Raw genomic sequence first — 25,785 nt, 5'->3', positions numbered from 1 at the left:
TCTTTAGGGGAGGGTCCTTCTCACCTTTTTCACCTTCTGGTGGTTGCTGGTAATTCTCGGCTGGTGGCTGCCTCCCCCTAACCCGTCTCCCCATCACAGAGTTCTCCCTGTGTGCGCGTGTCTTCACGTGACCTTCTTGTAAGGACACCAAGTCACTGGGGTTACGGCCCACCCTAAATCCAGGATGACCTCATCTCCAGATCCTTAAATTACATCTGTAAAGACCTAATTTTCAAATAAGATCCCACTCACAGGTTCCAAGGGCTTCTAGATATTTTGGGGAGAGATGCAGTTCAACCCATGAGAGGTGAGGACAAGGTATGCACATTTGAGAAGCAGAAAGTGGCCAGTGTGGCTGCAGCTGAGTGGGGAGCAGTGGTCAGTGGTTGGACCTCACAGGACCCGGAGGCCGGTCAGGAAACGGACTCCCTTCTCAAACCAGCCTTTCGATCCTCTGTATGTGAGACAGGGCATCTGCCCACAGTACAGCTGAACAAATAAAAAAATAAAGGACAACGATTCTGCTCTTACCCCCAGATCATCCTGTCTCAGGCCTCCAGGCCAGGTTCAACAGGCACTGGAATTTGGAGGCACCAGAGCCTGGGATAAGACCCCCGTGGGCATATCTTCTTAGAATGGGTTCAGTTTCCCCCCGGCCACAGTCTGTGTGAGGAATGATTTGTGATTTCCATGTGCCTCCAGGTGAATCTTTATGGTTCACCGCCAAGGGCAAGAAGGGCCCCCCACATCTCCAATGTTGGGCTCCCAGCAGGGCCAAGAGGCAGGGGGATGGGGGGGTCCTCAGCTGCCACCGGTCACAGGTGAGCTACCCGATGTCCACACAGGTGTGGCTCACACCTGGCCTCCTGTCTCAAGTTACCATGGCCTCCTGCATCTATCAAGGTTCCTCTGCAGGTTCCTGGGAATAGGGGGCTGCTTTTCTGGGGAAGGGGATTCTGGGGTGATGGGCAGTGAATGGCCAGGGCCACACTGAAACTGTCAGGTGGTGACATACAGGGTAACGGTCTCCAGCACCTCCCTTGCCGCCCTTACAGGGAATGGCCACAGGTGAGAAGGGGCCAGAGGAGCCCAGCTTGAACCTGACCTTGGTTTCTACCCTGTGATCTTGAGCTAGTGTTTCCTCCTTTGGGGGCCTCAGTTTCCCTGTGTGTCAATGGATAGAAAGGCAGTCGTCCGGGACTTGTGTAACCCTGTACAAACTAAAATCGACTGCCGCTAAGCCTTTGTAAATGCCGTCAAATTTTCTAGAAACCCCATGGGTGATTTATAGATGACAAAGGGAAAACCTTTACGGAAGAGGAGCCTGGCAGACGGCCCTTACCCTGCTGACGAGCGTTCCCATTGCCCGCTTTGCGACAGATTGACAGCAGAGCCCCAATTCAGTCGTGGGGAAATGCCAGCTGGACCTCCCCTGAGGGACAGTGTATAACATGACAAGCAACCTTCGGAACCATCAGGGGAACGACAGGGGAAGAAATACTGATGAAATCTTGGCAGATTATAGGAGGCTAAAGAGATGTGACAAGGGATTGCCACGTGTAATCTTGGGCTGAATCACGGACCAGGGGACAAAACGGTGGTTGAGACGCTGGCTGAAATTTGAATACGCAGTGTTAGAAAAAAAAGTATTATATCAATGCTAAACATTCCTGAATTTGATGACTGCACTGTGGTTATGGACTGGTTCTGGGGGGAAGAGTCTCAGCGTGAAGGGCCATGATGAGTACAACTAGTTTTGTAATAACGATAATATACAGAGAGAGGTAAGTCAAGTGGGCCAAATGTTACTCCTCAGTGAGCCCAGTGAGGACACGTGGGTGTTGACAGCCATTACCCAATTTTATAGAAAAGACAACAGGCTCAGGGATCAGCACTTTGCTGGGGGCCACCTAGCCAGTATGTGGCCAGCCGGGATTCTTAGAAGCCCCAGCCTCAATCAAGTCCCCTGGGGAACCACACCCTAATTCTCAGAATGCTCACTGCACTTGGAATTCGTTGTCTGATGTGGGATCCCCCACGAGCACAGGGACGGCGCTTGTCTTGTTAACGGCTGTAGCCCCAGTGCCTGCACGGGAGTCACTCAGATATTTGCTGGGCTGCATTAGACTACTAGGTGTCAGGATCCCCAGAAAAGCTGCTGTTGGAAGAAACAGAGGAACGCTTGGAACGGAAGGAAGAACCTCCGCGGGGGGGAAAAACTGAGGACATTCAAATAAAGCATGGACTTGAGTTAATAATAATGTATCAATATCCGTTCCATTGTGACAAATGCACCACGCCCACGCGAACCGCAGGGGAAGCCGGGTGCAGGGTGCGTGGGAAGTCTTAATATTCTCCCAACTTTTCTGTCAATCTAAAATAACCCTAAAATTAAGAGTTTATTAAATTTTTTTAAGGATATTTTGAAAATTAAAAGGATTTGAGAAGTCCGTATTTATAGATGTGGAATAATCGCTAAGGTGTATTAGAAAGGGCTAAAAGCAAGGTGCTCAAAGGAAAAGGCTCTCTACCCATGTTGCTTCTACATACAGGTCAGCAAACTATGTTCCGGGCCAAATTGGGTCAACCACCCATTTCTCTATGACCTCACAGCCAAGAATGGTTTTCCCATTTTTAAGTGGTTGAAAAAAAAAAAAAAAAAAATCAAAAGACGAGTACCATTTGGGGACCCATGAAACCGATAGGAAATTCAAATGGCAGCGTCCATCAATAAAGTTTTATTGGAACACAGCCACACACACATCCACTGATGTGGCTACTTTCCTGTTGCGACAACCACAAGCTTGGCTGTCCCTGGAGAGACAGACGGATGAGAACTTTGGACAGTGGTTTGCTGTAGGAAGGAGAACAGATTGGATGGGGGAACGGGAGTGATGGTTGCTGGATCTAGCCTTAAAAATCTAAGTCATTTACCAAAAGACGTTTTGAGAAGGAAGGTGGGTTTCGCAGGGCCCCTGGGAAGGGGGTTGAGACATCTTAAGTAGAAAGGATCATGCCTGAAGGCATTTGAGGCATCCGTTGTTATTTTATTGTATAGAAGCCCTTTCCAAAGGTCGGTCTTCTCATGGTGGGGCAGGTTAGTATCAGGCAAGCAGGGGCAGAGAGAGTTCTCTCTTCTGCACCTTGCTTTTTGCCCTAACACACCTTAGCGATTATTCCACATCTATAAATACCGACCTCTCAAATCCCTTTAATTTTCAAAATATCCTTAAAAAAGATTTAATAAACTCTTTATTTTAGAATCATGTTTAGATTTACAGAAAAGTTGTGAGACTATTAGAGTTCCTACACACTCTGCACCCAGGTTCCCCTGCGGGTTAGCATCCCCATGGTCCATTTGTCACAATGGAACCAAAATCGATACAGTATTATTAACTAAAGGGCATGCTTTGTTTGGATGTCCTCAGCCTTTCTCTTTCTCTGTCCCAGGATCCCATGTTACATTTAGTTGTCCTGTCTCCTCAGGCTCCTCCTGGCCGGGACAGTTTCTCAGACTTCTTGACAATTTTGAGGAGTCCTGATCAGGGATTTTTTTTTTTTTTTGGATGTCCCCCACTTGGGGTTTATCTGATGTCTTCTCATAATTAGACTCTTCATGTGGAGGAAATCAAGACTCCAATCTCCTGTCCTCTCTCTATCCTGCCTCTACCAAACCCTTCCAAGTCCTTCCCGCAGCCTTTTCCCCCTGGGAAGGTAACTCCCTCACGATCCAGACACAACTTCCCACAGTCCCCAGCGCACTCATGATGGCAGCTTCGGGTAGAGCCGGCTTAGACCTACCTGATTGTTAATCCTTGAGTGTGATCAGAGAGGCCGGTCTGGTGAGGCCCAGGTGCCCCCAGATTATATTTGCTGGGAGAGAAAAGGAGGCAAGAGACAACCTGGCAAGGAAGGAGAACAGGAAGATTAATAATAACGTTACAACGTGGCTGTTTATTAAATGCACGGGGATATGCAATACAACCCAGGAGCAGTCCCTCCGTCCCGGACATGTGGTGACCATATTTTCCTGGCCCAGCATTGGGACACACAGATTGGCAAAGAGCATTCCATTTTTTTAATACCTTTGAAAGACCTTCTGATTTGTGAATTTCTTTAGGGAAGGCTACGTTTAGTTGCACATTTTAATAAAGGCAGTTCATGAAAATAATAAAATAAAAGTACATGAAGCCAGGACTGGTGGGGCAACCCACACTTGCCCTCTCATAAAAGGCTAATATCCTGGAGCTGCCTTATAAAGCCTGCTTCAGCCCCTCCTGACCAGGGTCTCTGTGTGCAGAAAACAACCCCCTAATTGTCATTTAATTAAAGAGCATTTTCACGAATATCAATAAATATCTGCTGAATAAAGTGACCCCTTAAATCATCCACTCTAGGCGTGTGTGAGGGTACATTTTTACGTGTATGTGTGCTTTCCTCGGAAGGGACTACAAGAGGCGGACAGGGCGAAATTCGACCTTCCAAGTAACCCTCTACACAAAGCAAACAAGTCCTCATGAAGGGGGTTGAATAGTGTCCCCCAAAGAGATACACTCCCATGCCCTACACTCTGGAACCTACCAATGTGACCTTAGCTGGAAGAGGGTCCTTGAAGATAGAAAGTTAAGGATCTTGACGTGAGGTCATCCTGGATTTGAGATGGGCTCTAAGCCCAGTAAGAGAAAGGAGAGGGGAGTGGATTTGACACAGATGCACAGGGGAGAAGGCATTGTCAACAGGAGGCAGAGACTGGAGGGATGCCGTCACAAGTCACGGGCCACCTGGGGCCACCGGGAGCTGGACCAGGCAAGGAAGGATATTCCCCTAGAGACTACCAGGAGGGTGCAGCCCTGCCCACACCTTGATTTGGGGTCTCCTGCCTCCAGAACTGTGAAGGGATACATTTCTGTTAAGTCACCACGTTTCTGGTAATGTTACAGCACCTGTAGGAAACCAACGAACCTCAAAATCCTAGCTCTTAAGACTACTTAATACTACTTAATATGTCACAGCTCTGTGACTTTGAGCAAGCTGCCTTAATCTGGTTCCCAGCGGACTCGCCCGCAAAACAGACATGTTTATTTCCAATGGACACGTTCTAATACTTACAAGTGACGCTCTCATAGATTCATGGTGTCTGGCAGCCTTTCTGAACCTCAGTTTCCTTATCTCTGAATGGGAGGCAAGCATCCCTAATCCTTACCAACCCCCCCCCCCCCCCCCCGCCTTCTTCGGGCTGTTTTAGGATTCAATAATAAAAGAAAATACAGAAGGGGGCTAAAACGACTTCCGAGTGTTCCCCAGCACTCAAGCGCCCAACCCGCCACACGCAGACCCCAGCCAACCAGCGCCCCCGGGCGCCTGCGGGGCCACGGGTTTCTACGGGCGGAAACAGCCTGCGCATGCGCAGAATGCAAACGCTCAGGCCCGCCCCTTGAGGGGTGTGACTTCCTTGGGTCGCTCCGGTTCGGCCACGCCTGCTTCCGGAGAGGGCGGGCTTACGTCTGAAACACGTGATCTTGTTCCGGCTCGCCAAAGATGGCGGCCCCCAGAGCGGGAGCGTGAAAGTTGTTGGTGAAAGACGCTGTCCACCTGCGCTGGCATCGCAACCCAGTGGGGATCGTGCGCCATGTCGCGACTGATCGTGAAGAACCTCCCGAATGGGGTGAGTGCGGGGCCTGGACTTGAGAATCTGAAATTGGGAGCAGCCAGTTGGGGGCTAGGAAGGAAGTGGCTGGGGAGAATTGAGGGGCTTCGGCCCTGGGGCAGGACTCAGGACGTATTCGAAACCCAAAAGGGCAGGATCGGTGGCAAATCCCCCATTTGACAGTTGGGAGAGGGGGACAGCGAGCGCTCAAGGTTCCACAGCCGGTCCGAGGGTTCCTGACTTCCATCCCGACAACTTTTCCGGCGGAGATGCCAACACCCCACGTGGGCTGAATGCTCTCTTCCACAACCCCTCTGGTCCGATCACGTTTTTTTGTTGACTTGTGACTGGCTCGGACCCTGCACTGGTATTCATCTCGCACTCGGGAAACTGTTGGAGAGGCAAATGGGGAGTATTAGGTTGAGGACCTGCGTCACAATCCTGACTCCCAACTTAAGGGCCAGTGGGCATAATTTAAGGAGACTGAGTGCGTGTGAAGGGCTTTAAACCGTTTATCCAATAAGTAGAGAGGGGTGAGCCAGTCACACTTGTCACTGTTTCAAGAGCCCAGCACAGAACCTGGCACGTGGTAGACATTCAGTAAAAACATGTGGAACGAATGAGTGAAGAAATAGCCGGGAAGTAGGTGGTGTCAGATGCCTGGAGGCAGCGTGCCCCAGGGGTTCATCCTTACCTATTTTGCTATAACTTTTGTTGGGATGAAGAGCCCCCACACCACTGGTGTGGCTAGTAAGCTCGTTCCCAAGATACAAAATGTGCCCTTTGGATGGGATGAGACGTCTTCTGGACTCTTAACTCTAATTCCTCAGGAGGGTCTCTCCTTAGGAGTGACAACACAAAGCCATTTCGGCTTTAGTGTGTGTGTGTGTGTGTGTGTGTAACTCCTCCCCCCCCCCCCAGCGGTTGTGGGGGACCTATGACAGGATTTTAAGAATTCAAACACTACAAAAAAAAAAAATTCAAACAGCGCAATGGTGTATGAAATGAGAAGCAAAATCTTTTGCTCCATCCTGCCTCTGTCTTTCTGTCCAGGAGAAATCATCTTCCGTGGTTTGTTTTTAGGACTCCTCATTGGTGTTTCTTCATGTCTAAATAGCGTGCCCTCTCCTCCATTTCGTGGTCTGTTTACCTCAGTGACTATCTGCTGACCCTCCCCTAAGCAAGATGAGGAATTTTGATCATCTGTTTTTCCTTGTCTGTTATATTATTTTTAATTCTTCCATTGTTTACCCTAAGGAGTAAACCTTCAGAATACATCTTGATCCATCCATCTGCTTTAGGCAGTGTCTCTTGGTGCCTCACGGTGATGGATGAGGACTTTAGCATGGCTACCGTCCCAACTTCCGTCTCATTGGGCTTCTTCTCTCGTTGGACTGACTCTCTTCCCCTTGCTTGTCTTGTCTGATGAATGAAAGCATTCACGAAAACCAATGGTAGTAGTAGCTGACGTTTTGAGAGCTCGCTGCATCCCAGGCACTGCACCAGTGGCTTTCGGTAAAGTAACTCATTTATTCCTCAGCAGAGCCCTACAAGGTAGCTTCCGTTATTACGCCCATTTTAAAGGTGAAGCGACCGAACTACAGCAAAGGAGAGTGATTTCCCTGAGGTCGCACACAGCTGGTAATTCAAAGAGCAGGGATTGAATTGAGCAGTCTGCTTCTAGAAATGTGCGTTCCTGACCCCTTCACCGTACTGTCTCTCTTTGCACGATAGCATACACTTTTCTTAACTCTTTCCCAACACGTATTTAGTAGTGAGTACTTGTTATGTTGCTGACATTGTAGATAGTGGGAGATAAAATTCAGTCCCCCCTCCTCCCCTCCCTTAGAGCATGAGCAGTCTAGCAGAGGAGATCAGGAGCCAAATCACTGTGACATAAGGTCAGGGATCGAAGTAGGACCCCGTGCTGTGTGAGCACAGGCGGCTTGGTTACCTGACCCACCTGAGGAGTCCGGGAGAGGCCTGGGGGAGATGACTGAATTGAGAATGAGGGGTTAGCTGGGGCTTTTTGGGAAGATTGCACCCACAGGAGACGACCAGTAAAACCTCAGAGGTGGGAGTCGGGGAGGGCTTCGAGAAGTTTGGCAAGAGGTGGTACTGCTGGGGTGGGTCAGGCCGGGTCGTGGAGAATCTCATGTTTTACCTTAGCGGCTTCTCCATGAGCCTTTGGCGTCCGAAAGTCGCCAAGAGGTTTTGGACAGAGGAATGGTGGGGTCAGACTTGCGCGTGGCTCTTCCCAGGTAGTGGGGGTGATGAATTTCACTGCCTTTTATGTACCTGAGCTGAGTCACAGACCTCGATCCTGTAGATCTTGGGTAGACCATTGGTCCTCCACGAGCTTCGTTTTCTCCTCTCTAAAAACGTGGATAACGATCCCTAACTCATAGGGTGATACGAGATTTTAATGATTACAGAGTTATTAAGAACCTGCCTCAGAAAATGTGTTTTCCCTTCCTACTGGGCTGCCAAGGTCTCCAGTGTTTTTAATTTTAGACCTTGTGTTGGCTATTTTGGGGGTTTTTGGTGTCCCCAGTACTACATACACACAGTTCTCCCAGTCACTGCTTAAAAAACTCACTGTGGGGCGCCTGGGTGGCTCAGTCGGTTAAGCGTCCGACTTCAGCTCAGGTCATGATCTCGCGGTCTGCAGGTTCGAGCCCCGCATCGGGCTCTGTGCTGACAGCTCAGAGCCTGGAGCCTGCCTCGGATTCTGTGTCTCCCTCTCTCTCTGCCCCTCTCCCGCTTGCACTCTGTCTCTCTCTGTCTCTCAAAAATAAATAAACATTTAAAAAAAATAAATAAATAAATAAAATAAAAAACTCAGTGAATTGGATGGGTAGCCTGGCTGGAGTGAGGATGGGGGCCAGGAGCCAGTTTCCATAGTGTGTGCCCCATGACCAAATCCTAAGAACATTAATGAATTAGTTTTCTATTGCTATTATAAGAAATTACCACAAACGAAATGGCTTAGACAATACACATTGGTAATCTTACGGTTTTGGAGGGCAAAGAACCTTGTTTTTTCTTTTAAATCTTATTATTAGTTAGTTTTGAGAGAGCGTGTGCATGTGGGGGGGGAGGCAGAGAAAGAGGAAGAGAGAGGGAGAGAATCCCAAGCAGGCTCCACAACACCAGTGCAGAGCCTGTCCTGAGGCTCGAACCCATGAACCGTGAGATCATGGCCTGAGCCAAAGTCGGACACCTAACCGGCTGAGCCACCCCGGTGCTGAAATCCTAAAATCAAGGCGTTGGTAGGGCCGCGTTCCTTTTGGAGACTCCCGGGGAGAATCTGTTTCCTTGCCTTTTTTAAGCTTCTCCAGGCTGCCTGCTCTCCTGGGCTTTCGGCCACCTCCTGAATGGTCAAAGCCAACAGCATGGCATCGTGCAGTCTCTTTCTGTCTCCAACATCCCATCACCTTTTCCGGCCTTGACCCTCCTGTCTCTCTCGTATAGTGGAACACGGACCTCAGATCCACCCGGATAATCCAGGAGAACTTCCCCATCTCAGGATCCTTAATGTAATCACATCTGTGAAATGCCTTTGCCATCAACAGTCATATACTCACGGGGCCCAGGGATTAGGATGTGGGCATCTACCCTCTACCACAATGAGCAAACACATGTAACCTACCATGTTTGTTACACATTTGTTCACGCATTTATCCTGACAGGTCTCTATCAGGTGTTGGCTGTGGAGTGGCCACAGGGCTGACCTCCCGATGTGTTCGCTCTCCTTATCCTAACAGGGAATCCCAGGGCCTCGGGGTTTCCAGCCCGGCTTTGCCCCCTTGGCTCTGAGGACTCCCCTGCTCCTCCCTCACTGCGCCCCTTCCGTCCCAGATGAAGGAGGAGCGTTTCAGGCAGCTGTTTGCCTCCTTTGGCGCCCTGACCGACTGCAGCCTGAAGTTCACCAAAGACGGCAAGTTCCGTAAGTTTGGCTTCATCGGCTTCAAGTCGGAGGAAGAGGCCCGATCGGCACTGAACCATTTCCACAGGAGTTTTATCGACACATCCCGGATCGTGGTGAGTCCATTTCCGCCTGCCCGTCGAACCTGACCCCACTTGACCTTCCCCTCTCCGCTCCTGTCCGGAGCCTGGCTGCTTCCAGACCATGCTGCCCCGGTCCACCTCACCGGTGCTCAAACTTCCTGCATACGAATCCCCTGGAGAGCTTTCTCCGCAGTTTCTGACTCAGCGTGGGGGCGGGGTGGGACTCAGCGTGGGGGCGGGGACCGCCCACCCGATGCTGGGGGTTTAGAGAAACATCGTGCCCCTGGCCCCGTCCTCATGGGTGAATAGGCCGCTTTCAGTCTGTGTTATCAGCGCTGTGACGGGGAAGCGCCAGGGGACCCGGGTCCTGGCCTGGGAAGGGGTCAGGAGAGCTTCCTGGAGGAGGACATCCTGCCCGTGTCACTCACGTACATCTAATGAGTTGGTAAAACATCCTTAACGCTCTGGTGAGAAGAGAAAACCAGATGTTGGACAAGTGTGTATCATGCGATCCCATTCAGACAATTCGTATTTTTTAGTGTACAAGTGTGTGATGTGAAGAGAGCCACGTGGAAGGATTTTTACCAAAACGTTAATTTCTCCCTCTGGGTGATAAGGGTTAGGGTAAAAACGGGTTTTTGTTTGTTTGTTTGTTTTTCCACTTGTAATTTCCTCTGTTGATTTAAGTTTCATACATTGAACACATGTCATTGCTACAGAAACAGCAGAACTATTTTGAAAATCCCTACAAAGGGGTGTGGCAGGATGGTGGCCTGTCCCCAGGGGGCAGAGGTGGCCGCCTGGCACTCCTGAGTGTGGCAGAAAGCGTGGCTCTCAGCTCAGGCTGGACACCAAGCACTTCCGGGCTTCCGAGCGGTCGCCCCCCTGTCTCGTCACCCCAGAGCTGTCCTCTGGGGCGAGCTGAGCTTGCCCCACGGTAATTACAGTGATCCGGGAAGCCGCTACGTTAGCCTCGACCCCCTGCGTCAGCCACCCTGGGGGCTGGATGGCTAAGAACTCGGGCTCCAGAGCCGACCCCCTGTGCAATTAAAACTCCGTGCAGAACTTTCAACTCCCCCCAAATCTAACTACTAATAGCCTACTGTTGACCAGGAGCCCTGCTGATAACAGTCAACGTGTATTTTGCATGTTATATGTGTTCTGTGCTGTAACCTTACGATAAAATAAGCTAAAAAAACCAAACAAACACGTTAAGGAAATCATGAGAGAAAAGACATTCACGATGCTGTACTGCATTTAGCAAAAAAAAAAAAAAAAAAAAAAAAAAAAATCTGCATACAAGCGGACCCGTGTGGTTCCAACTCGTATCGTCCCAGGGGCATCTGTAGTCCCTGCCGGCCTTTGCCCGTCCTCGCTAAAGTCATCAGAATCGCTGCGCTCACCTGCAAGTTCCACGCGCCAGGCAGTCTGAGCCCTCTGCAGGTGGGAGCGACCCCCACCCTCCCCACTTTGAACATCGGAAAGGTTAAGTGGCTGCGACCTTCGACCTGGGTGATCGGGACAGGCGTGGAGACAGGAACTCGGGGGTCGTGGTTCAAGGGACGGTTGTGATTTGCTTCAGCCGACTCAGCCAGCAAGTGACAGCCACCTTTGTAAAAAGGCCTGGCGCCCCAGGTGCCGAAGGGGAGCGCCCGTGCTGGGCGGGTGGCAGCGTCCCCATCACCCTCTCTCTCCCACGCAGGTGGAGTTCTGCAAGTCGTTTGGGGACCCGACAAAGCCCCGGGCCTGGAGCAAGCATGCCCAGAAGACAAGCCAGTCTAAGAATCCCTCAAAAGGCCAAGACTCCGTCTCAACAGAACCTAAGAAAGTGCGTAGGAGGTCACTCCCACCCTTATCCCCGGTGTCAGCAAGGTGGTGGCCCCTGCGTGGGCTGGATGGTGGGAGCGGGAATGGCCAGACACCCCCCCCTCGGGTGGTTCCTGAAGGCGGGTGCTCCCCGGGCAATGCGTTCTGTCCCCCCTTCCCCCTCATCTGTGATCCTCACCATCTGCGACTTGTGTTTGCAGGATGACAAGACGAAGAAGGTAGCGAGTGAGCTGGAGAAGGTGAGTGTGTCCCGTTGGCCGAGAGCGTGGGTGCCCTGGGCGGTGCTGGGCGGGCTGCGGCAGGCTCAGAGGGGGTGAGGCAGCCTGGCAGGCAGAGGTGGGCCTCGTCTTCCCTTGCGATGTGTCTGTGGCGCCGTAGTCCTCTAGTCTGGTGAAGGGTACCACCAGCTGCCCCCAGGGTCCTCAGGAGGCCACATCCTCCGGGGAGGCAGGCGGGTGCACCCTAGCTGAGCCTCCTCTGCCTGTTCCCCTTTGTCCCCGGCCCCGGTGCCACCAGCTGAAGAAAGACGCCGAGTTCCGGGAGTTCCTGTCGGTTCATCAGAAGCGGACGCAGACAGCCACTTGGGCGAACGATGCCCTGGACGCCGAGCCCTCGAAAGGGAAGGGCAGGCCTGCCAGTGACTACCTGAACTTCGACTCCGACTCGGGGCAGGAGAGTGACGAGGAGGGGCCTGGGGAGGACCCGGAAGGTAAGGGCATCCGCGTGCACCCTCCCTGCCGGAGCGCGTGCCCCTGCGTGTGTCCAGACCAGCAGGGGTGTGACCTTGGGCCCCTCAGTGCCAGACACAGGAGACGACGGTGAGAGACCCTGTCCTTAAGTGGGGGTGGTTATCCCACCCAAGATGCCCTGACCCGGCCTGGTCACAGTGAGTCAAACATTTATGGGGCACCCGCTGAATGCCGGGCATTCAGGACATAGCAGTGAGCAAAAGACAGAAGAATCCTGCTCGCGTGGAGCCCCCATTCCAGTGGTGGGGAGAGAAACCACAGGAGATGAAGTTCAGTGTTGACGACGTGCCTAAAGACGGGCGCCACAGAGAGAAAGCAGGAAAGGGGGGAGGAGAGCTCCCGGGGAAGGTCTCTTGAGGAGGGGACCGTAGAGCGGAGGCCTGAAGGCGGTGAGGGAGGGCACCTCTGCCCTCAGCAGGGGCCCACGGCCATGTCGCGGGGGCGGAGGGGGGGGATGTGAGCGGGAGCAGTCGCCATCCAGAGTGGCAGTTGCTGTGGTCGTGGGTTGGGCGTCGATTTTGCTTTGAGGCGGGAGAATGACTTCCCTGTGAATTTCAGGCCTGGTGAAGCTTCTGGCAACACTGGAGTCCAGATGGCTCGCTGGGAGCTGCTGGGATACAGCAGGGGAGGCGCGGGAAGGGGGTCGCTGGCCGAGGGAGGAGCGTGGCCAGGGCACAGGGCAGAGGGAAGTGCAGGAGCTCGAGGGGACCCCGCGTGGTTTGGGGTGGCTGCCGGGGAGAAGCCGGGCAGCTCACGTGGGCCCGAGGAAGAGGGTGGGTGTCCCGGGAGCATCTGGAGGCCACTCCAGGGGTGACGGTCCTGTCCGTGCTCTCAGAAGAGTCCCGCAGGCCGCAGTTGAAAGAGCAGGCTGACGAGGGCAGTGCCGGCCCGGGGCTCTCGACCAGCCGTGGCCCGTGAGATACCAGAACTCCCCGCGGTTCGCCCCGGTTAACGTCACGTGTCAGAGGACCCGCCGGGGCTGCCCCCGGTGGCCCTCTGCCGCCCCGGCCCCTGCTCCGCTCACTGCCCGCCCTGCTTTTCGCAGAGGAGGGTGGCCGCGAACCCAGGGCGGCCGTGCAGCAGGAACTGTCCGACATGGACTACCTGAAATCCAAGATGGTCACCTCCGAGTCGCTGTCATCCTCGGAGGAGGAGGGGAGCGAAGACGAAGCTGTCAGCTGTGCGGACGGGAGCGAGGCCGTCCGGCAAGACGGAGGGGGGCGCGCGGCTGGCCCAGAGCAGGACGCGCCGTCCAGGGACAAGAGGCCGGGGGCGGCCGGAGCTGAGGTGTGTGCGTGAGGACGTGCGCGGGCGCTCGGGAGGCAGAGGGAGGACGGGGAGGGGACGTGTGCCCTCGTCCTCGCCCATGCTCGCTGCGGCCTCTTTGCTGGCGGCGGGTATCTTAAAGGAAAGACCGCTCTGTGGCTCAGCCCTGCCACTCGCTCACCGTGGGACCCAGAGCAAGCACTTCTCCCCTCCCGAGTTTATTTTCTGTGGCAACGTGGAGAGGCCACCTGCCTTCCGGAGCTGAGGGGTGTTAATGAGCCGGTTGAGAGGTAGGAGCAGGTGATACTTTATGTGATAGCAGAATAGGCGGGTGTGAGCCCACCGTCGGCAATACCGATGGGATTAATTGAGTGTTTACTGCATGCTGGGTACAACGCGCACTTTGTCGTTTGTCGCGGACTCTTAGGACAGCCTTCTGGGGAGCGGGGGCGTGCAGGGATTCCTGTCCCATTTTGTAGGTGAGGAAACCGAGGCCCAGAGGAGGGAAGCGACTTGCCCAAGGTCATGGCTGGGAAGTCGTGGGGTCACGACTGCTGGGCTGCTGGGCTCTGAAGTCTACATTATAAACATGGGTGCGACCTTCAGGGACGGCCGCCTTGTCCCCCACCAGGGCGTTCTCTCTGCTTAGGGACCCGGTGGGTCGTGTTTGGGCCCCATTCCCTCACCTCCCTACACCCCAGCCAGCTCCCTTCAAGGTGCCACGTGTCCTCTCTCTTTTTCTTTCTTCATCCTTCTCCGTCCTTCATTTTCGGCCCCTTCCAATTGCACATCCCATCCTTTTCTCCTAAAAATGTATATTCCGGACTAATGTCGAGTTCCTAGAGCTGTGGGTTCAGATCTCAGCCCCGACACAGAGTAGCCGTGGGACCCGGAGTGAGGGTGCTTCTCCTCGTCCGAGGTGACACTCAGCATAGCAATGGCCTCTGTGTCCGGTTTCCCAAACCCCTGTGCCGGTGAAACGGAAGTTTCAGAGATCAGGAAGATCCCCCTGGCCGTGTGGCACCCGCAGTGGGGTCCGGTCCGTCATCACACACTTCTGTTTCTGCAGTGAAACCACAAAGGACCACTCCTGCCCTCAGGGTAAGGGTCGCCTGTAGGTTGCCTCGCATCAGCTGAGGGCAGGTTGTCCTGGCAGGTGACTTCAAGTCAGGGCAAGTTTTGTTGCCAAAGAGACTATAGAAAACCTACCTTTTTTCCGGGCGGTTTGGGTTCCGGCATTATAAAGAAGATCCCGAACCCACAATCGTCTAAGGTTGTTTTGAAGATTCAGCAGGCCAGCCGCGTTTGCAAAGTGCTTCGGACAGTGTCGGGCACAGAGCAAGCCCTCAGTCAATGGTGGCGACTGTCGCGGTACCTCAAGGCTCCATCCCGGGCCCTCTGCCCCTCCTTGTGGCCTGGAGCCCCTGTTAGCACACCCTCACCTCCACGCCAGCCACACGGCACCTCCACGGCAGGCATGATGCATGTCAGCGTCCCGCGGCTCGCCCTGGCAGCACGTGCCTCTGAGTCCTTGCCGAGGCGTCTGGAAGGGCCACCTCCTGCAGCTGTGGCAAGGAAGTCACTGTGGCCCTTTCTGTTCTTGCCGTCGTTCAGGCAGACAAACCAGCAACCCAGAAGGAACCCACCACCCACCACACCGTGAGGCTGCGGGGAGCCCCGTTCAACGTCACGGAGGTAGGTGCCGACAACGTGACGAGGGGAAGGAGCCCTGGGAGAGCAGGGGACGGGGGTGAGGATTCCAGGACGCTGTGCTGCATGGGGACTTCAGGGCCAGTTGAGGACTTGAGCTGGAAGGCATTGGGGTCAAATTGAGAGCTTCCGATCTCGGGCGTTGACAGGGTCAGGAAACAGAGACCGAGAAAGATCGGTTTCATCCCCTGGTTACGTGGGAGACTTTCTCTGGTAAAAACGTCTGAAAAGGATGAGCTGGTAAACACTCGGGGCTTTGTGATCCATACGGTCCCTGTTGTGACTGCCCAACCCGCTGTGGCAACACAGAGACCACCCTCGACGATAGGTGCTCGAATAGGCATGGCTGTGCGCCCGAAAAACTTGACTGACAAAAACAGGCTGCCAGCCGCTTTTGGACTGCAGGCTGTAGTGTTAGATTCTGGGTTTACACAGCAGAGAACTCTTCAGATTCCCTCCTTTATGGAAGTCACAAAAGTTTACAGTAGAAGATTTTTTTTTTTTTTTAATTTTTTTTTTTTTTTCAACGTTTATTTATTTTTGGGACAGAGAGAGACAGAGCATGAACGGGGGAGGGGCAGAGAGAGAGGGAGACACAGAATCGGAAGCAGGCTCCAGGCTCTGAGCTGTCAGCCCAGAGCCCGACGCGGGGCTCGAACTCACGAACCGCGAGATCATGACCTGGGCCTAAGTCGGACGCTTAACCGACTGTGCCACCCAGGCGCCCCAGAAGATTTTTTTTAAGTAGCTAAATAAGGTAAAATTACTTAGAACTAGGATGAACCTATAAAATGTTCTTTTGGGGCGCCTGGGTGGCTCCGTCGGTTGAGCGTCCGACTTAGGCCCAGGTCATGATCTCGCGGTTCGTGAGTTCGAGCCCCGCATCGGGCTCTGGGCTGACAGCTCAGAGCCTGGAGCCTGCTTCCGATTCTGTGTCTCCCTCTCTCTCTGCCCCTCCCCCATTCATGCTCTGTCTCTCTCTCTCTCTCTCTCTCAAAAACAAAATAAACATTAAAAATTTCAAGGGGCGCCTGGGTGGCTCAGTCGGTTAAGCATCTGACTTCAGCTCAGGTCATAATCTTGTGGTTTGTGAGATTGAGCCCCGCCTCGGGCTCTGGGCTGACAGCTCAGAGCCTGGAGCCTGCTTCGGATTCTGTGTCTTCCTCTCTCTCTGCCCCTCCCCTGCTTATGCTGTGTCTCTGTCTCTCTCTCGCAAAAATAAACATTAAAAAAAAAAAAAGTAAATAAAATGTTCTTTAATCAAGTGGAGGGCGAGAGGAATGCTCACCAGATAGGGAGCCAGGACGCAGGGGTACTTCCTGCGGGTGTAATTACTGACTGTCCCAGGCCAAGCAGGACAACTTCCTACACACCCACATGACTCCCCCCACATACCCCTGTATCTCACTCAGTGAGAACCACTAATAAATTCTGAGTTGATCTTAGACAGTTTTTTCTTAGTATATAAACAATGATCACCGTCTTCTAGCTTAAAAAGCATTCCTACAGTAGAAACTATTTTCAAATTTCACAATATATCAACAATATTTTTGAATGCTGAATGTTCTGCAGCATTTAGTTTTTGGTCCTAGAGAGGAAAAAAAGTGACTATTTTTTATGTCACTAGATTTGCAAAAAGGCATCTAATGTTTGCTTAATTACTATTTTCAATTTCTTTTATGTTTATTTACTTTTTGAGAGAAAGAGAGAGCAAGCCAGGGAGGGATTGAAAAGAACACTTACGTAAATGGAAAGCTACACCTTTTTAGAAAGTAAAGATACTAATTCTTGTAAAAGAGTAAGTTCATCAGGAGGGGGCATGGTGTAGAATATCCTGCATCCTACACCGCCAGCGTCGTCGTTCACGTTGCACGTGACTTCCTCTGGACGCACTGTGATATGTACTCCCCCAACCCCCAAAGGTGGGACCTGGGAGTCGTTTCCAGACTTCGCTGTTAATAATAATGCACTCAGCATTCCTTGAGACCAGAGGTCAGATTTTTTTCCACGGAGGTCACAGAGTTTAGGCTTTGGGGGCCCTATGGTATCTGGACCACCTTTCTTTATTTCAAATGACCCTTCAGAAATGGAAAACCACTCTTAGCTTTCAGGTCATGCAAAAGCAGGCCATGGGCAATATTTGGCCTGTGGGCCACAGTTTGCCAACCCTTGCTTCAGATAGATACCATGCAGGCGCACGCACGGGCACTTCCGAGGCTTTGATACAGAATGTCAGTTGCCCTCGGAAGCATTGCTGGTTTGCACTCTCTTCAGCGATGTACGGAAATGCCCGCTTCTGTGAACCTCGGGTGTTCACCTGTGTCAACGTGACAGGAGAAAATGGCATCTCATCCTAATTTATATTTTAAATCATTGGTGGGGCCGATCACATTTGTAATTCATCCTCTTTTACAAAGTGCCCAACCATATATATCTTTGCCCTTTTTTTTTCCTCTTGAAGGGTTCCTCCCTTTTGATAGTCTGTATGTACCGATTCTTAAAAATTAAGCTCATCCAAGTTCATCTCCGCAGTCAGTATTTGGGTCGCACTAGACTCTCTGAATTATCGGGTAATTTAGAGTCAGAATCCCTTCAATATCAAACATGCAGAGGATCATGCTTTACTTAATAAGTAAACGTGATGGGGCACCTGGGTGGCTCAGTTGGTTAAGAATCCGACTCTCCGTTTCGGCTCCGGTCGTGATCTCACAGTTCGTGAGGTTGGGCTCTGTGCTGACAGTGCAGAGCCTACACTTGGGATTCTCTCTCTCCTTCTCTCTGCCCCTCCCCAGCTTGCTCATTCTCTCTTTCTCTCAAAAAATAAGTAAACCTAAAAAAATTAACGTAAATAAGTAAACGTTAGATGTCTTTTTGCAAAACTAACGCCATAAAAAAGAGTCACTTTTTCCCTCTCTATGAACAAAAACAAAATACAAAGGAAGAAAAGATTTGTGTTTAAGCCAGAAAGAAAACCTGCCTCTAGATATTCTGATGAACATTATGTGTGTGTGTGTGTGTGTGTGTGTGTGTGTGTGTGTGTGTGTGTGAAGGGAGGCTTTATAGATACTCTAATGAAAGTTTTATAGGTTCTGTATAAAGGAAACGTTAAGTTCCAGTGAGGGATTCTTAAAAGAATACTTAACATAAATGGAAAGCCATACATTTTTAGAAAGTAAAGATACCAATTCTTATAGAACAATAAGTTCATCACGAGAGGGGATGGTGTAACAATGGGGAATATCCTGCAAGAATAGACCTCTGTCTACAAGATACTGAAACCTGATTGAAGCTATAGCATTTAAAACAGTTTGGTTCAAGCAAAGTTGTGGACAGATTGATGGAATACGATAGAATCCAGAAATAAACTCAAATTTATATCGACAGTTACTCTAGTGTCATGGGGGTGGTCCACATCAATGAGAAGGGAGATTTTTCTATAAATAATAATGGGACAATCGGTGAGCTTTTCTGCAGAAAGAAAGATGGATTGCTGCCTTACTCCTTACAGCCAGATAAATTTCAGATGTACCGAAAGCTTTAAAAAACGAGACTATGAAAGTTACAGGAGGAAGCATTGGGTGAATTTACTTATCATATTAGTATGAAACACTGCCCTCCAAGCTGTTGCAGAACTTGGTGGCCGTAAGGAAGAACATGGATGAATTGACTAGACAGCAGTTAAAACCTTCTGTAGGACGACAGATGTCACAAAGTCAAGAGATGACAGACATCCATCACCAAAGAACAGGCAGGTCTCTTTAACTTACAAATAAATAGGTTGGTATTGGGACCTGTGACCTGAAAGGAAAATGGACAAAAGGTTAGGAGGTCTTTTAAGGAAAAGAACTCATATGAGCCAGTAAAGATACTTGAGTTCACTCAGAGCTGAAGAACTACAGGTCCAATCTGGAAGATTACGTTTTGCAAACATTTTAAAAGTTCGAGAATACTTTGGCAGGCTGTCGGAAGAAGTGTGCAATGCAGCCCTTTGGAGGACAGTTTGGAAGCGTCCGTCAAAATTAAGAAGCCACATACATTTGGCCCAGCATTTTTTTTTTTTTTTCTTAAATTTACATCCACGTTAGTTAGTATACAGTGCAACAGTGATTTCAGGAGTAGGTTCCTTCGTGCCCCTCCCCCATTGAGCCCCTCCCCCCTCCCACAGCCCCTCCAGGAACCCTCTGTTGTTCTCTGTATTTAAGAGTCTCTTCTGTTTTGTACCCCCTCCCTGGTTTTATGTTATTTTTGCTTCCCTTCCCTTGTGTTCATCTGTTTTGTCTCTTTAAGTCCTCATATGAGCTAAGTCCTAGGATTTTTGTCTTTCTCTGACTGACTAATTTCACTTAGCATAATCCCCTCCAGTTCCATCCACGTAGTTGCCAATGGCAAGATTTCATTCTTTTTGATTGCTGAGTAATACTCCATTGTGTATATATACCACATCTTTATCCATTCATCCATCGATGGACATTTCGGCTCTTTCCATACTTTGGCTATTGTTGATAGTGCTGCTATAAACATGGGGGTGCACGTGTCCCTTCGAAACAGCACACCTGTATCCCGTGGATAAATGCCTAGTAGTGCAATGTCTGGGTCGTAGGGTAGTTCTATTTTTAGTTTTTTGAGGAACCTCCATACTGTTTTCCCGAGTGGCTGCACCAGCTTGCATTGCCACCAACAATGCAGAAGAGATCCTCTCCGCATCCTTGCCAACATCTGTTGTTGCCTGAGTTGTTAAGGTTAGCCATTCTGACAGGTGTAAGGTGGTATCTCATTGTGGTTTTGATTTGTGTTTCCCTGATGATGAGTGATGTTGAGCATTTTTTCATGTGTCGGTTGGCCATCTGGATGTCTTTGGAGAAGTGTCTATTCATGTCTTTTGCCCATTTCTTCACTGGATTATTTGTTTTTTGGGTGTTGAGTTTGATAAGTTCTTTATAGATTTTGGATCCTAACCCTTTATCTGATAGGTCATTTGCAAATATCTTCTCCCAATCTGTCAGTTGCCTTTTAGTTTTGCTGATTGTTTCCTTCGCTGTGCAGAAGCTTTTTATTTTGATGAGGTCCCTATAGTTCATTTTTCCTTTTGTTTCCCTTGCCTCTGGAGACGTGTTGAGTAAGAAGTTGCCGCAGCTGAGGTTAAAGAGATTTTTGCCTGCTTTCTCCTTGAGGATTTTGATGGCTTCCTGTCTTTGAGGTCTTTCATCCATTTTGAGTTTATTTTTGTGTATGGTGTAAGAAAGTTGTCCAGGTTCATTTTCCTGCATGTCGCTGTCCAGTTTTCCCAGCACCACTTGCTGAAGAGACTGTCTTTATTCCATTGGATATTCTTTCCTGCTTTGTCAAAGTTTAGTTGGCCGTACATTTATGGGTCCATTTCTGGGTTCTCTATTCTGTTCCGTTGATCTGAGTGTCTGTTTTTGTGCCAGTACCATAGTGTCTTGATGATTACAGCTTGTAATACAGCTTGAAGTCCGTTGGCCCAGCAATTTTAATGCTAGGAATTTGCTGTAGGCGAACGGCTCACGTACACCAAGATTTCAGTGCAAGAATGTTCACTGCAGCCTTTCGTGTTACTATTCAATTGGTAACTTAATGCATCAATTTATGTTGTGTTATTTAGAAACGCAAAAAGAAAAAAACACACACAAAAACAAAAACCAGTAAACAACCAACAACCTTTTACACTTTGTCCTTAAAGAAGTGGTTAAGTTAGGGGTGCCTGGGTGGCTCAGTCCGACTTCAGCTCAGGTCATGATCTCACGGTTCGTGGGTTCGAGCCCCATGTCAGGCTCTGTGCGGACAGCTCAGAGCCCGGAGCCTGCTTCGGATTCTGCGTCTCCCTCTCTCTCTGCCCCTCTCCTGTTTGCTCTCTCTCTCTCTCTCAAAAATAAACATTAAAAAAAAAAAAAAAAGAAGAAGTGGCTAAGTTAGGCGGTCTCAGCTGGGGATGTTGTGCCCCCTCTAGGGGACACTTGACAATATCTGGAGATGGCTTCAACTGTTGCAGCCGAGGAGGGAGCATCTGGGGACAGAGGGTAGAGATGCTGCCAGGCATCCTGTAGTGCACAGGACAGATCACCAGGCCCCAAATTTCCGTAGTGCCCGTACTGAAAAACACAAGGTCTAGTTGACTTGCGCGAACTGAAGTTTAGTTAGCTGGAGTTAACTAAGGTGGGGCACATTGAAACAGTAGGATGTGATATGTCACTTAAAAGAATGTCCTGGTATGGAAGGTCCCCAGGATGTACCATCAAGTAAAACATGCAACATACAGAAGAGCGTAGATTGATGAATTTTTTTTTTTTCCAAGAGATACACCTTTTTTTTTTTTTTTTTTTCTTTAAATTTTAAATGTTTATTTTGTGGGAGAGAGAGTGCAAGCCCGGGAGAGGCAGAGAGAGAGAATCCCAAGCAGGCTCTGCGCTGTCAGCACAGAGCCCAGTGCAGGGCTCAAGTCTCTGGAAGTGTGAGATCAGGAGCTGAGCTGAAGTCAAAAGAGTCAGACGCTTAACCGACTGAGCCGCCCCGGTGCCCCATAAAGAAGACACACCTTCTATCATATGCTAGATTTCTCAGTAGGCACATGAAAATGAGGAAAAAGGTTTTTTGGGGGGGAGAATTTGGTAATTTGATGTTTTTAAAAATGGGAGTAGCAACAGCAAAAATTCCCAACTTCATTGGACTTCTTCCATTCGTCTTCTGTGCCTTGATTTTTACGGTTGCTTGCACCTTTGAAGCTTCTCTAACGGGCTTAAAAGCCAGTACACAAATGAGAATGGTTCCCCTACTTTCATTTTTAATAAAAAGCCAACGAAAGTGAGCTGGGCATTGGAAACCGGGGCCATTTTTGACTTCTTGTTTTGTACTTTTCGGCATTTGCTAATATTGTGTATATTTGTGTGCATCTTAAGAAAATGTGTCTGGGGTGCCTGGGTGGCTCAGCTGGTTAAGTGTCCGATTTCGACTCAGGTCATGATCTTGTGGTTCATGAGTTCGAACCCCACATCAGGTTCTGTGCTGACAGCTTGCAGCCGGGAGCCTCTTCTGGATTCTCTGTCACCCTCTCTCTCGTTCTCTCTCTCGCTCTCTCTCTCTCTCAAAGATAAATAAAACACTAAAAAAAAGAAAAAAGAGAAAAAAGAAAGTGTGTTTAAATCACCTTTAGTCCAAAACAGAAAGAGTTCAGAAAATCGGGGACTGTCTACAACAGCCCTTTAAGTTTCTATGTGTCACCTTGAAGAAGTAACATGGACAGATATTCATGCATTAATGAGAAGTGACAAAAGAGTTAATCCCAAATATGTAAAAAGAAAAAAAGATCAGCAACCACGCCTGAAAATGCTGATCGGGACGTTACTACTCTACGGATATATTTATACTTTTCACTCCCAATTTTTTTTTTTTTTTTAATTTTTTTTTTTTCAACGTTTATTTATTTTTGGGACAGAGAGAGACAGAGCATGAATGGGGGAGGGGCAGAGAGAGAGGGAGACACAGAATCGGAAACAGGCTCCAGGCTCTGAGCCATCAGCCCAGAGCCCGACGCGGGGCTCGAACTCACGGACCGCGAGATCGTGACCTGGCTGAAGTCGGACGCTTAACCGACTGCGCCACCCAGGCGCCCCGCAATTTTTTTTTTTTTTTACAAACCTTTTCTAAGGTAGTTTTACGAAGGGGAAAAGATACGTATTGTTTAGAGGTGTGAGAGATGCTGAAGGGTAAGCCACTGTGGGGACCTCTCTGAATTCAGAAATTTGGCCCCTGTTTCTTGATGGGGTTGCACGTGTGTTACTGGGTCGATAAAGGAGGAAAAACTTTTCTTCTTGTAGAAGAATGTCATGGAATTCCTGGCCCCGCTGAGACCAGTGGCCATTCGAATAGTGAGAAATGCTCACGGGAACAAGACAGGTAAGGCCGGTGCCAGCTTGAGGGGGAGGCAGGCGGTATCGATGGAGGCTCAGGGCAGCTGCTGGGTTTGCGGTTTGCGGGGCCCCGTTCAGTGGACGGGCTGAAGCGCTCAGGACCAGGGTCTGCCTCCCTGGCGGCCTGGCGGGTCGTCTTAACCTGTTCCTCTTCTCTCCCCTCCCCACCTCAGCCCACACTTGCGCTCGTCGGCTCACCTGTTCTGTTTAGTGAGATACCCCTGGGCGCTTGGGTGGTTAAGCGTCCGACTTCGGCTCAGGTCATGATCTCACGGTTTGTGGGTCCGAGCCCTGCGTCGGGCTCTGTGCTGACAGCTCAGAGCCTGGAGCCTGCTTTGGATTCTCTGTCTCCCTCTGTCTCTGCCCCTCCCCTGCTTGCACTCTGTTTCTCTCTCTTTGAAAAAAAAATAAGTAGACATTAAAAAAAAAGCAGATGTCCTTGGTCCTGGGGTTTTCTGGGCCGGGTCCACGGGCAGCACTGTTGAGTTGCTGAGAATGTGTGGTATTGCCCCTGTGCTGCCCTCTTCTGCGCCCCTTCCCATCCTGGTGGCCGGCCCCCTCTCTAGGCTTCAGAGGGGTGGGGAGCATGCTGGAAAGAAGGGCCTGAGCTTGGAGAGCCTACCCACTGGCCAGGCCGGGAGGCTGCAGGATACGGAGGAATGCACTGAGGGCCTCCGGCCATGGGGAGGCCGGCACTGGGCATGCAGCGCATCCTGGGCGAGAAGACTCTGGCATGGGCGGAGGGTTCAGGAACTGTGGGGCGGACGTCTAGGGACGCAAGGCCTCCTGTTTTGGGGGGCTCTTGTCATCTTTCCTCCCCGGTCTCTGAGCACTAAACCTTGCCTCCCAGGCGGGTCCGCTCCGCCAGCCAGCCCTCCCTCCTTGCCCAGCTCTCCGAGCGCGGTGGAGGACGGGGTGACGAGCGCCTGCCTGGGCTCAGATCCCAGCTCGGCCGCTCGCGAGCCCTGTGCCCAGGGATGAGGGACTTCGTCTCAGTTTGCTCAACTGTGTAGTAGGGTGTCCTGCCTTATTAAATTGTATTAACTCCTTCAGTGAGTTAGTACACACACAGCATCTAAACAGTGTTGAACGCCTACTGCACGCTCCCCAAGAGCTGCTATTAAACCCTATTGGGAGTCTTGGGAACTGGAGGGAGCAGGCACGTGACCATGATGCTTTTGAGGAGGGGCAGAATGTCCCCTTAGAATAGCTGGTGAGGACCCAGGACCTGGCCCCCAGGCCTGGGGCTTGCTAATGACCGTGGACTTCAGCCTGGGTACAGGACCCTGCCAGTGGCTTAAAGCATAGGGAGGCCACAGTTGGATATAGAACGGACCCCTGGCTGGTGACAGGAGGGTCTTGGGGCCGTGGGCCGGGTGGGGCTTTGCAGCCCTCCTGGGAAGGATCAGAGCGGTAGGCTGGGCTGGGGTGTGGCAGAGGGGGAGGGAAGGGGGGGAGGATGTTTATGGGGACGGATGAGGAGCCTGCCTTTGGGAACAGACAGGAAGGAGAATCTTAGGAGGGAATAAACAGCCTTGTGATAGAGTCCTCGGACCGTGGGCTTTGGACGAGGTCATAGCCCTGCCATCTGTTAGCCCTGATGCTCTGCTTCCAGACAGCACTGAGGCCTTGTGTGAGGTGGAGGTGTGAGGCCTCAGTCTGTCCGGGCTCCAGGAAGGACTCCTGGGTCCTCCTTTGTATGCACGTTGGGGCCTCAGGCGTCACAGGCAGTGGTGGAGATGACCGTGCAGGCTCCAAGTGCAGGCTCCAAGCTGGTCGTAACACGGCGGCTTCGGGCACGTCTCCAGGGAAGGCCATGGGGCAGGCCCTGGTTCGGGTGGGGTGAGGCTGGAAGGGAGGTGAGGGCCTCCCGTGTTCCTGACTCCTGTAGGCCCTCCACGTGTACAGCCGGGCCACGGTGTCTCCCCGCTGGCTCCCTGCAAAGAGAAGTTTGGCCTGGGGTGGGGAGGGAGGGGGCAGGAGGGTCGGCTTGTGTTTTGGAGACTTGGCAGAAATGGGAGTCCCCCCCCCCCCCCCACTTTCCGCTCAGGCTCCCCCCGGACACCTAGCACAGCAGGGGCACTCCTGGGTGACTCCCACCCGTGTCTACAGATTCTGTCTTTGTCATCGTCCCTCAGGGTACGTCTTTGTGGATTTCAGCAGCGAGGAGGAAGTGAAACAAGCTCTCAAATGCAACAGGGAGTACATGGGTAAGGAAGCCCGCCTCTGCCTGCTCGCAGGGCTTCCTTGGCTCCTTCATTTGCCCCGTGAAGTTTTGTGGAGGGCCTGCTGGGGGCCAGACACTGCTCCCGACACGGGGGGATAGAGCAGTGAGCAGAACGGACCGGTCTCTGCCCTCCTGGAGGTTAAGAGAAAGCTGACACGCGGCGGGCAGAGACAGGCAGCCGTCAGATGGGCTGGGATTGGAGGAGCCGCGTTTTGAAACAGGACTTCATCCACTTGGGCCCCACCCAGGTGACATTGGAGCAAAGCCCGGAGGAGTAGGGGAGCTGGCTCTGGCTTCACGGGCAGGCCGTTCAGTGGAGGGGGAGGGGGCAGCAAGCACAAGTTCCCACCGTTGGCGGTGGGGGGGGGGTCACCCGAACAATGTCCACGGATGCAGTCTCTGACGCATCCCAGTGCAGACAGG

At 51.3% G+C, this 25,785-nt stretch overlaps 1 protein-coding gene and 1 long non-coding RNA gene across 5 annotated transcripts in view; one reads left to right on the top strand and one right to left on the bottom strand.

Moving 5' to 3' along the window:
• Positions 1 to 251: 251 nt before the first annotated feature.
• On the bottom strand, positions 252 to 5,396 carry LOC123587709. The gene is made up of 3 exons (XR_006707470.1): positions 5,110 to 5,396; positions 3,802 to 3,902; positions 252 to 489 (listed from the first exon to the last, which is right to left on the bottom strand). It is a non-coding gene; the product is annotated as an uncharacterized LOC123587709 (long non-coding RNA).
• A 108-nt stretch (positions 5,397 to 5,504) lies between these two features.
• RBM19 (RNA binding motif protein 19) overlaps positions 5,505 to 25,785 on the top strand; it is a 154,796-nt gene continuing 134,515 nt past the window's right edge. For 3 of the 4 annotated variants that reach the window (XM_045459499.1, XM_045459500.1, XM_045459501.1), the window contains exons 1-9: positions 5,506 to 5,665; positions 9,509 to 9,691; positions 11,361 to 11,486; positions 11,686 to 11,724; positions 12,002 to 12,194; positions 13,280 to 13,521; positions 15,115 to 15,195; positions 23,043 to 23,121; positions 25,274 to 25,345. In XM_045459499.1, the coding sequence (XP_045315455.1) occupies positions 5,630 to 5,665; positions 9,509 to 9,691; positions 11,361 to 11,486; positions 11,686 to 11,724; positions 12,002 to 12,194; positions 13,280 to 13,521; positions 15,115 to 15,195; positions 23,043 to 23,121; positions 25,274 to 25,345 (1,051 nt within the window). In that variant the 5' untranslated portion in view covers positions 5,506 to 5,629. Of the gene's footprint in view, positions 5,666 to 9,508; positions 9,692 to 11,360; positions 11,487 to 11,685; positions 11,725 to 12,001; positions 12,195 to 13,279; positions 13,522 to 15,114; positions 15,196 to 23,042; positions 23,122 to 25,273; positions 25,346 to 25,785 lie in introns of all 4 variants that reach the window. The other variant, XM_045459502.1, reaches the window with a different exon arrangement.

Source organism: Leopardus geoffroyi, chromosome D3 (genome assembly GCF_018350155.1).
Source record: "Leopardus geoffroyi isolate Oge1 chromosome D3, O.geoffroyi_Oge1_pat1.0, whole genome shotgun sequence".
Classification (NCBI taxonomy): Eukaryota; Metazoa; Chordata; class Mammalia; order Carnivora; family Felidae; genus Leopardus; species Leopardus geoffroyi.
This window is presented reverse-complemented; position numbering and strand designations above follow the sequence as displayed.